Source organism: Artemia franciscana, chromosome 13 (genome assembly GCF_032884065.1).
Source record: "Artemia franciscana chromosome 13, ASM3288406v1, whole genome shotgun sequence".
NCBI lineage: Eukaryota > Metazoa > Arthropoda > Branchiopoda > Anostraca > Artemiidae > Artemia > Artemia franciscana.
Window position 1 is genome coordinate 23763737 of NC_088875.1, and position 12264 is coordinate 23776000.

Below are 12264 nucleotides of genomic sequence, written 5' to 3' on the forward strand. Positions count from 1 at the left end.
ACTCAGGTTTCAGGTTAAGTTTGAGCGAGGTCAAGCTTAAAGCAAACAGAACTTAATGCAAATAAATAAATGAAACGTAAAACAAATTGAAAGTAAAATAAATAATCAAGTCAAGCTTAAACAGAGCAGAAATTACTATATATACAAGGTTGAGCCTATTATAGCGTCAATCCTTTTAAGGGCTAGAGTACCAGTTGCCCTTTATCGAAAACGATTCGCATTTCAAACAGTATGTTTTTTATTTCTTATAGCATCAATAATGACAGCAGAAAAAGAGAATTACAGTTCTAAGCCAAGGCTACAAGAAAGATCTACCTTAAAAAAGAGTGAGGCTGTTGTCCTCTCTAATCCTCGTAAATGCTTGAATGTCACCAGTGCTTTCATGAAAATGGTGTATATTTGTGTGTTTTTTAGTTGTCAAAATACTAATCATAAAAGTAAGCACTAATCTCAACACTAATCAATGTTACAAGATGGAATTATTTTTTTATAATACTTTCGTTTGTGGCTTTTTAGTTTTATTTTACTTTTAAAACTTCTTTTTATCGTTTAAACGCTTCTCTTTATTCTGTTTCTTTTGAAAGTATTAAACATTCATGCCTAGATTAAACTTTTAAAACAAACATTGGTTATTTTAAGGCAGGACGTTTAGCTTGCTGAAGAAATCCGATGAATAAGTGAACCAATGATTATTGGCTATCGCTGGAGAAAATAAAACAAGAAACATTAGGCTTTCTAGCTCTTCCCCAACATCCCAGAAAATGCAATTTCGTGGTTTACTTCTACCGTGCGGATAAACATGAATATTATTTACCATTATTGCTTAATAAACTTCAAATTTGAATGAATTTTTTTCTCTTGACTGTTTTTTTCAAAACTCATTTTTAATATCCACTTTTATGATTCAAAGCCTATCCACTCCGGAAATGACATAAAAAGTTCCTTTATACCAAATGCCATCTCACGATAACCTTGTGAAGACAAATTTATACAAAGTACATAATGATCTCTTAGGCAGGTTCCAACATTGTTTTGGCAGCTTGTTAATGCTGGAGAAACACAAATAATAAAAACAGACACAGAAACGTTTCAAAGTCTTTATTTAATTTTTGAAAACTCGTTTTCTTAATTATCTTTAACTGTTGAGGAAACAAGGGCAACAGTTAATATTTCAAAGGTTAAAACAGTTTTTTTTGTTCGATATTTATTTTTCAAAAAGTGTTTTTAGTTTAATCTTCTAAGGGATTGGATGGGGAGTATACAAGAAGGGGAGTTGTAAACCTGCGGTTTACAAACAGTGTTGTTATTGGTGGCACGAGCCCCCTTGAAATAGGGTTCGAAATGGGACGAAAATTTGCATATTCTGGTCAGCTTGATACTTGTATCTGGAAGTTTTTGCGCCAAGGGGTCCCCAATGCACAAAAATAGAACAACAAATATTCGTTTGATCAAGAACAAGGCTAAAAAAGTGCCCAAAAAAAGTGTTAAACTAGAAATTGGTGTCCGTGAATAAAATACTCAGATGAAAATAGCATGGAAATTAATGGTGTTTAGATTTTTTTCGGATATTCAAGTATTAAGCAATTTTCAACAATATTTTCCTTTCTTTCTACTATAATTAGGCAACTCCTTGAATACACATTAGTAACCAAAATCATTATATGCCCATAAGTCGCTGGTTCTTATCTTCACTGCTGAATAGGTGAACTCGATCCAGTTAGTTTTCACCGCCTGAAGGGTTTTTAACTTCCAAATCAAGCTCAGGCACCTGGCACCACCAAGACATTTTGTTACTTTTTTATGGTTTTGATGACATTTTCTTGGGCGTATCAGGTCCATTTCTCAATGGCTCGGAATCATTCATCATTCCAAAATCAGGATTAGTGTATTATATTTATGCCCTGTTAAACTTGTGACATTTTTAAATTTCCTTTCGTTTAAGGCAAAACTCTTCTTGAATTTTCAAAAGGAATATTTATGTAAGTGCTACAATTTAAATTCATGTAACTATTTATCGATCAGCTTACCACATAATAACAAAATCGAATGGCAATAAACTGTAGCTATTGGGTACATTATCGGAAAAATCTATCAACAAAGGTCTATAAACTATACCAAAATCCATGTCTGGTGCTGGTAACAAATGAATGATACTTACTAAGTATAAGGGTGCCTTTAAAAATTCATTATCATAAGAATATGTGCAGAGCTTTAGGAAAACAACTGCTATACAATAGTATATAGCCATTAGTTGTACTAAATAATTGGTCAAACAGTTCGTGGTAACGAACTATAGGTAAGGAGTGAATCGGCCCAACAGTAACCTAAACTCTAAAAAAAAAAGAATTTTAACAAGAATTATTGTATCAAGAAAATTACTTTTTTATGCCAATTCCAAATATACAAGATTTATCAAGTCTAATCTTATCCATCAAAGCTACGAGCCAGAAAAAATTTGCCTCATTTTGGAAAAAAGGAGGAAAATAACGCCAAAATGTCTAGAGAACTTAATCAAAATCCTACCATCAGATTCAGCATACCAGAAAATCCAACTATAGAGATTTTAAGTTCCTATCTACAATTGAATAAAAAAAACAAGTTTTTTTTAAACAGAACGTAGGGCGCAACATTAAAACTTAAAACGAACAGAAATTATTCCGTATATGAGAGGGGTTGTCCCCTCCTCAACGTCCCGCTCTTTACGCTAAAGTTTTTTATTGTTTTAAAAAGTAGAGTTGTGAGAAAGAGTCAAACTTTAGTGTAAATAGCGGAGTGTTGAGGAAGGGACAGCCCCTTTCATGTACGGAATATTTTCTGTTAGTTTTAAGTTTAATGTCGCTCCTTACTTTCAGTTTAAAAAAAAACTTGTTTTTTTATTTAATTTCTGAACATTTTGAATTAATACAGTTTTGGTTTTGGCTCACTGTAGATGAATAATTAAAACGAAATTTGCATCTTAATTTTACTTTTTTTTGGGCTAAATGGCTTTCTCAAAGTTTTGATCGGATGATTTTGAGAAAAATAAGCGACCTAGAGGGCCTAGTTGCCCTCCATTTTTTTGGCTACTTTGAAAGACCACTAGAGTTTTTCATTTGATTTACGAACGTTTTTATTAGTAATAAATATACGTAACTCACAAATTAACTTACGTAACAAACTTCTATATTCGTATATTTCTATTACGTATATGAGGGGGTTCGCCCCCTAGTCAATACCTTGCTCTTTAAGCTAAAGTTAAATTTTTGCTCCTATTCTTTAAGAATTACCCCTAAATCACAATTGCCGTTGAGTTAGAATAAATAGCTCTTTTGAAATTCTTAAAAATACTTTGGCGTAAAGAGTGAGGTATAGCGGAGGGTATGAGCCCCCTCATATACATAATAATTTCTGTTCGTTTTAAGTTTTAATGTTGCTCCATACTTTCAGTAGAAAAAAACTTGTTTTTTATTTAATTTCTTATTGTATTTTTTTAACAATGCTGGAAAATCCAGCGCCCCTTCATGGACATTGTCTTCCCCCATGATAAATTCCTCTAAGGAAAGATCCTCCCGCGTAAACCACGTAAACCCAGGCTTTTAACTTGCATCCCCTCCTCCCGGGGACTGCGGGAGATTAAGTGATCCCCAAAGATATAGTATTTAGGTTTTCGACTAAGCTGAACAAAATGGATTCTCAAAATTTTGATCCGGTGACTTTGGGAAAAAAAGGAGCGTGGGAAGGGGCTACTTGCCCTCTAATTTTGTGGTCACAGAAAAAGGCATTGGAACCTTTAATTTCCGTTAGAATGGGCCTCTCCTGATATTCTAGGACCACTGGGTCAATGCGATCATCCCTGGGGAAAAAAATAAACAAATAAACACGCATCCGTGGTCTTTCTTCTGGCAAAAACTGCAAAACTCCACATTTTTGCAGATAGGAGCTTGAAAGCGCTACAAAATGGTTCTCTGATACGCTGAATCTGATGATGTGATTTTCATTAAGATCCTATGACTCTTAGTTTCCTTTTTTTCGACAATAAGTCAGATTTTCTCAGGCTCGTAACTTTCGAGGAATAAGACTAAACTTGATGAAACTTATATATTTAATAAAATCATCATAAGAATTCGATTCTTTTAATGTTTCTATTGGTATCGAAATTCCGTTTTTTAGAGCTTCGGTTACTATTGAGAAGGGTTGCTCCTTACTACAGTTCGTCGCCACAAACTGTTTAAAAATGTGGAATTTTGCATTTTTTGCCAGAAGAAAGATCTTTGTTTGTTTCTTCTGTAAGACATCCTTGAAAGGATGTCTCTTTATTTGAATGAATGAATCAATTTATTTTTTACCTCCAAATACAACAGGGCAAATGGAGAGCACAATATAAACAAGCGAAAAAAGATGAACAAAATAACCAGACAAAAAGAAAATACAAGATAACCACAAAAAAAAAACAGAATTGACAGCATACTTCGCATATAACTAGGTCTGAAGTGGGTCATGTGGAACAAAATGGTCTCGCGTCTTCCTTACTACGTTTGAAGTAAGTTCAGTTAGCTGTGTTGGGGTATCTGGCAGCAAAGAATTTCTGACCATTTTCTTGTAGCGGTATGACCGAGGCAGAGATATTGAGTACTTATATTACCGAAAGTAACTTATCCTCAGTAGTTTCTAGTCCTTTTTCCGCAGGATGTGGCGAACAGCACTGGTAAAAGCAATTGCTGGGGATCAATAACTGGAATATAACTGCACTAGGCCTCTATTGTCGAAACATGAACAATTAGGAACAATCTTACCAGACGACATTTGTAAGCTCCGGGGTGGCATACTAACAATAAAAGAACATGTCCCGTGCGTGGCTCACGAGAAGCACGTCATTGGCGTAAACAATGGAACTCATGTTAGTCTCTTTATAAAATAGAGGTGTCTTGAGAAGACGCAGAAACTGGCAAGAACACATTTGAAAATTTAGGGGGATAGCACACTACCCTGGCAAACGCCTTTTAGAACCTCGGTGTCCTCAAATACCACGTTTGACCATCTAGCTCTAATAGACATATTACGATACCAAAAAATTAACCACTGAAGTTTAAGACCAATTTACTCCCTCACGGAAGTGTTGAAATATAGCTTGTAAATGGACTAGGCTGTCGATAGTGCCTGAGATATCTACCCCAGAAAAATATAAAGGACACTTTTCTTTGAACACATTTTCCATCAACTTCGTCAGAATCTAATTAGCTTCAATGTTGCAACCCATACCTTTACCCAGTTGGTAAGGCATAAAATTGGGCTTAAAAGCAATATTTGGAAGAAGATTCTTACTTAAAAACAAGAAACTGTAATAGGACTGAATTGGCACACGCATTCGGGTCTTTAACTCCCTTTTGTGTAGACATTCCAAAAACGCTAAGAAAACTCTCAGGCATCGATGATTGCACGTGAAATATTTGGAAAAATTGCTGAATATGTCACACAAGTAACGGCCAATCATACATAAGAAAAACTTTTAGAAAGCCCATCTTGATCCAAAGTATCAATTTTCTTCACACTTCTCAAAGCTTGGGTATTCTGGCTCGCCATAACATTTAAATAAATACAGCATTTTGTGAAATTACTCTTGGTGCCTCATGACCAATTTTTCAAGCGAAAAATTATGGATCTGATGTGTTTCCCCCAAGGGTAATCGTCTTACTAATCTGTCTTACTTTCTCTTTGGAAGCGCAATTTTATATGTTGAGAGAATGTTACGGGGAAATGTCCAGGGAAAGTTTTCAGTGGGAGAGGAGTTGTCTGGGGGACTACTGCACGAGGGGAGGAACTTTCCATGGGGAGGGGGAACTTTTCTTTGTAGCGGGATTCCCAGTATGATTGGAAAAACAATCAGAAAAAAAGTTTTTTTGTCAAATGAAAATAAGGAAAACTTCCCAGAAGAAATTTTTTTTTTTGGGGGGGGGGGGTTCGAGCGATAAGGAAATTGTTGGAGAGTGTTTTACACGAGAGTAGAATACTCTAGAATCCCATCTTTTCTTTATTCTTTTTATTTGTCTTGCTTTCCCTTTGGCTGCTCAATTTTACACGTGGGAATTCTTGCCCTTCCTCATTTTAATTAATTAGAATTTTAGGGTTCATCTATTGTATTTTAAGTTAAGGGTCATTGACATTTGTGGCATATGGTGCTTTGTAAACACTACCCGCTTTTTTGGGCTATAACCGTTTTAATTGAAAATTTACAAGAAATCGTGTGCATGTATTAAAGTATCATGAGCAGGTAAGCAAATTATTAGTTTATTTTTTGGCTATCTCAGTGTTTACATCTTTTCTTCTAGTGGTATAACAAATTAGTCGGGTCGTTAAGATTTGCCATCGGATCACATAGTAAAAGGCTTCTGATACAATCTTATGATACGTTCTTAACGATAGGACTGTAGAATAATTAATGTGCATGCAATACTGTCGAAAATGTTGACTTGTAATGTTATTTTTCTGCCCTCACCCCGCCGGAGGAGGACCCTCATGCATTTTTTGTAAATGTAGTGGATCCGATCATTGTCAGAATGTATAAAGTACATAAATGATATAGGTGTCTCGGGAGTGTCCCCACAATAAAATGAACAAGTATCCAAGAATAATTGTAGAAAGGTGGGCCCCAGGCCAAATTGACACTGTATAAAATCTCGCTTCACACTGCAATATGCTGCAGACTTTGTTGTGGTATCTAAAGCGTTATGCTGGAGCAAATAACCCACATGAGCGTTCACTAAGCCCAGCTGATACTTGTGAAGAAAACACTTGGCTCCCCGCAACATGAAAATTTTATTTTATGATGTAAGATTGTCTCTTTAATCTATGATTTCAAGTTCAAACTTCTTCAGTAAAATAAAGTTCAATTTTACTGCATGAAAACATAGCACGGAGGCCGCATCAAGGGCTCTGGTAACACCATCAATAAAAACAAACTATGCCTCAATAGTACGAATATTAAGATTTTACTAATGGTTTCCCCTCCAAATTGCCTTCCCCCACATATTTTCATCAATATGAAACTTATATTTTCTTTCGTGGCTAATTTTTATATTTTTCAACTTTTATTTTTGTTTTGATTCTGATTTTATCGTCCTTTCAAATTTAATTTATTTAAATATTAACGAAAGTTAAAATTACAGATAAGCACGAATTGTCTGTGCACACCCCTAGTTCAATGTATTAAGCTCTTAAGAAAATATCTATATTGAATGTCCTTTGGGAGTACCTTACGTGGTTCTAGGTTTTTAACCCCGGCGTTTACCCCCTCCCCTCCCTAAAAATACCCGTACCTATAGTAAATTATCCCCTGCGGAGAATATCCCCGTACCCCTCCCCAGAGTAAAATACCGCCTGGAAAATACCCCCCCCCCCCCCAAAAAAAAAAAATAACGTGGAAAGTACCCCCGCGCAAAATGTCTCCCCGGAAAAATAACCCCTGGAAAACAAGGCTTTCCAAATCTCAGAATCTATTTGAATTTTGTTTTTCTTCCGTAGGGGGAAGGAATTTTGGTACTTGAGCGTCACTTGCTCATGTTTATGCTGCGTAAAATTCGAGAATAAACTTTTTCTTTTTTGTCGTTAGTTTCTTTCATCTTAGTGTGAGACAAGACAAACCCAAGGGACAGAATAGACGTGAAATACATAACTTGGGCTATGTAGTTGCACATAAAGTATTTTGACAGTTTGAAGTCAAGAAACAATTCTTACTTCGTAATATGCAGATCAATTTTATGAAACACGTTTTGTCTCCAGACCCGCTATACTTTACACCGCTCCTCCTAACAGGGGCGTAGATAAAGTATTGGTATTGGGGGGGGGGGCATGAGGGTGTGCTATTGAAGTAGGTGGTTCTTAAGGAGAAGTGAAGAAAAGTAACTATTTAAAAAACACGCTACTTGGTGAATTTAAAACATTAAACAAAAGATACGCATTAAACAATCATAAATGTAAGTGCTGGTGCTTGGCTTTTACTAAAATTTTCAGCAATGAGCTGCTGCAACGACACTAGAGCGTGAAAAAGCTTTTGGGTGGGCAAAGCTGAATTTTGTATACACTTGGCTTTTTTCAGCCAGATTCACCACTAATGCTGCAGTACGTATCCTCCCTCCAATTCCCCCAGCTCCCACGCCTAGCAGAGTATGCTTAATCTTATAATGGAACCAAGCTCTATTCTAGTAGATCCGGGTATCGCACTATTTATTTGCTCGTAATTTTGAATCAATTTTGACCCATCAGCAGGTCGCACAAAGCGGAAACACAAAGTGATAGGCAGCGCAATAGCGCTGTCTAAATAAAGATACAGGATATGTCAAAGTATTAATACAGATTGTGTAATATAATAGTGTGACATATTCACCATATTTAAATAACGACCACATTTCAAATTTGGTAGTATTTAAAAAATAAAGCTAGAATTACTAACTTATCCGTTCGGTATTGTTTGAAAAAGAATATCCAGAAAATCTGAACAATTACAAAAATCATTACGGTAGAAACCTTCAGCTAATTAAAATTGTTAGGAAAGCCAATTGAAACTGAAAACTGACTCTTAAAGTTTGAAAATTACCTTCTCCTTTGTATCTTTGTTTAAAAAAAATTAATTCTATAAAAGTTCCACAATTTTTTTTTGTGTAAATCAGAGTATTGGGGATACATATTTCCGAGGGGGGCTACACTGAATATTGTTTTTACGTCTATGATTCCCGTAACAAGCAAAGCTCGGTCTCCTAATGCTGTATGATAAAACTGATAACAATAGAAAAAGATAATGCGTTGGTAATGCTTATGTGAACGCTACAAAATTTCTCAATTATGAGAAAAATGTACATATCAGTAGTATCCCTTCATTGGTTTTGAGTTCACAGACAGGGGGTGAACTCTTAAAGCTACTAGCCCCTCAACACGTTATTACGCACACCGGGGCAATACTGTAGCGCCCGTGTATAGTATAACTACATCATAGGGTATGTTTTCTATTAGATGTCTGTTACACCATAGGGAATGTTTATTTTTGCATGTTGCATAATAGGAAATGTTTAGAATTTCTCCGAATGTTACATAATAGGGTTGGGGGTGTTACGTAATATGGTTTGCAAGCAAGGTACGCAAGCAAGGAACTTTTTTTTAGACATTTTTCTTCAAGGGTTTTCAAGAGGTTTCAAATCCTTTCAAGACCTTCTTTAATACACTCTTCTTCAAGACGTTTCTAGACATTTCAAGACGTATTCTAAGACATTTTTCTTCAAGAGTTTTTTTTAAAGACGTTTATAAACATTTCAAGACATTTTTTAAAGATATTTTTCTTCAAAATTTTCAAGGTGTTTTAAGACATTTCAAGAACGTTTTTTAAGACATTTTTTCGAGGCGTTTTTCTTCATGATTTCTTTAGTTCTTACGTAATAGGGGAAAATATACTTGTATTAAGGATGACACATTGACACGTGACATGCTAGAGGTGGGGCCCGTGGGGAATCCCCGCTTGTAACTGAGGAGGGCAAACACGTGTATGTTACGTAATGTCAGCGCCCACGTGGGTATTACGTAATGAAAATAAACAATTGAGTGTTATGTAATGATGGGGACACTCGTGGGTGTTACGTAATGACAACGCACACGCTGGGTGTTGCATAATACTTTAAGAGATTTCATTTTTCTTTTTTTTTCAATGTGTTTTTTTCTTTCAAGGTATTTTTTTGTCTTTCAAGGAGTTTTTTACTAAGGATTTCTTTTCTTTCAAGGTATTTTTCTTAGAGAACCTATATATTCTAAAGGTTTTTGTCGTCATTAGGATTCGAAAAGGTCATTTTCATCCAGTGAAAAAGTGCCCATGACATCTGGACCATGATGGTCTTTCTAACATTATGTTTCAGGAAATAGCTTCTACTACATAATTAAATAAAAAAAAGTTTTTTTAAATGAAAGTAAGGAACGACATTAAAACTTAAAACGAACAGAAATTACTCCGTATATGAAAGGGGCTTTTCCTCCTCGACACCCCGCTCCTTACGCTAAAGTTTTTTATTGTTTTAAAAAGTAGAGTTGCGAGAAAGAATCAAACTTTAGCGCAAGGAGCGGGGTGTTGAGGAGAAAAAGCCCCTTTCATATACGGAGTAATTTCTGTTCGTTTTAAGTTTTAATGTCGTTCCTTACTTTCATTTAAAAAAAAATTTTTTTTATTTAATTTTCGAAAGTTTTTGAATTAATGCATGTCTGATTTTGGCTCTCCGTACATAAATTACTAAAATGAAATTTGCAGATTAATTCTTTTTTTGGGCTAAATGGCTTTCTCTTAGTTTTGATCAGACGATTTTGAGAAATAAGGGGTGGGGAAGAAGGTCTAGTTGCCCTCCAATTTTTCTGTTACTCAAAAAGGCAACTAGATCTTTTAATTTTTAACGAAAGTTTTTATTAGTAAAAAAAACGTAACTTAAGAATCAACTTACGTAACAAACGTACATAACTTACGTAACTTACGTTACGTTTTATCTCAATTCTTTAAGAATGACCCCTGAATCAGAAAGGCCGTAGAATAAATAGTTGAAATTATTAAAAAAAATTTAGCATAAAGAGCGAAGTATTTATCTCCTCCTAAATACCTCGCTCTTTATGCTAAAGTATTTTTAGAACCCTTCATATGCGTAATAATCTCTATTCGTTTTAAGTTTTAATGCTTCTCCTTACTTTCAATTGAAAAAACTTTTTTATGTTTATATTTTCATTGTTTTTTTTATAGTAATGCTTGAAAGTCCCGCGCTCTTTTCATTGAATTTCTCTTGCCCCATGAAATACTCCTCCAAGGAAAGATCCTCCCATATAGCCCCCTCCCCTGAACCCCACACCCAAACCAAAAAAAAATCCCCCTGATAACGTCGGTACACTTCCCAGTAACCATTACTGTATGTAAACATTGGTCAAAGTTTGTAACTTGCAGCCCCTCCCCCAGGGACTGTGGGGGGTAAGTCATCCCCAAAGACATAGTTATTATGGTTTTCGACTATGCGGAACAAAATGGCTATCTCAAAATTTTGATCTGTTGACTTTGGGAAAAAATGAGCGTGGGAGGGGGCCTAGGTGCCCTCCAATTTTTTTGGTCACTTAAAAAGGGCACTAGAACTTTTAATTTCCGTTAGAATGAGCCCTCTTGCAACACTCTAGGACCACTTGGTCGATACGATGACCCCTGGGAAAAAAAAAGAAAAAAACAAATAAACACGCACCCGTGATTTGTCTTCTGGCAAAAAATACGAAATTTCACATTTTTGTAGATTGGACCTTGGAATTTTTTTCTATAGGTTTTTCAGATACGCTGAATGCGATGGTGTAATTTTCGTTAAGATCCTATGACTTTTAGGGGGTGTTACCCCCTATTTTCCAAAATAAGGCAAATTTTCTCAGGCTCTTAACTTTTGATGACAAAGACTAAATTTAATGAAATTTATATATTTAAAATCAGCATAAAAATCCGATTCTTTTGATATATCTTTTAGTATCGAAATGTCATTTTTTAGAGTTTCGTTTACTATTGAGCCGGGTCGCTCCTTACTACAGTTCGTTACCATGAACTGTTTGAAACAAATTGCACGCAAGGAGAACCCCCTGTTTACACAAGGTAGAACGATTAAATGTATTGTGTGTTCCCAAGTATTTGCAATAATTGAGATGCGGAGGGGAAAATTGATTACAAGAAATTGCTTAAATTTGGTATGCACCTAATTGTCAATTAATGCTTTTAGAGATTGATATCAGACAATATTGCAGGTTGCTGGTAGCGTTTTTTAGTAACAGAGACTAATTACACTATTGGAAGTTAAATGTGCTATCAGGGATGAAAAAGAGGTGAGGGGGGCTAAAAGATGCTTCAATTGCGTAAGCGATTACCTATCAAATAATATCCTGAAACCATTAATCTAAATGATACAGACTTTTGTATATACAACTTATATTAATAAAAATAAATTTAGAAAAGGGTATTAAAACACAGACAAAGTAGTTAAAACTCACCAAAGAAAAAAACGTAAAAAAACCCAACATAGGATAAGATATATATAAAAAGAACTTTAAATTAAAGAAATTTCATGGCCTAGAAACCAATTTCCGAGGAGAGAGTTGCTATTAGAGGTAAATTTAATCAACAATAAGAGCTACTTCTAAGATGATTTAATGAAAACTCCACATTTCATTGAGCCAAGACTATGCATATTCACACCAACGTGACAATATGTGGCTAACCCTCCCTAGCAAGCAGTTCCAGGGGGACTTTTT

The 12264-nt window shown here is 35.2% G+C and overlaps 1 protein-coding gene across 3 annotated transcripts in view; it reads left to right on the plus strand.

The window, feature by feature from the left end:
* The first annotated feature begins 6157 nt into the window (after positions 1–6157).
* LOC136035097 (glycoprotein-N-acetylgalactosamine 3-beta-galactosyltransferase 1-like) overlaps positions 6158–12264 on the plus strand; it is a 34979-nt gene continuing 28872 nt past the window's right edge. For 2 of the 3 annotated variants that reach the window (XM_065716680.1, XM_065716682.1), the window contains exon 1: positions 6158–6247. In XM_065716680.1, the coding sequence (XP_065572752.1) occupies positions 6240–6247 (8 nt within the window). In that variant the 5' untranslated portion in view covers positions 6158–6239. Of the gene's footprint in view, positions 6248–6279; positions 6355–12264 lie in introns of those variants that run through there. The other variant, XM_065716681.1, reaches the window with a different exon arrangement.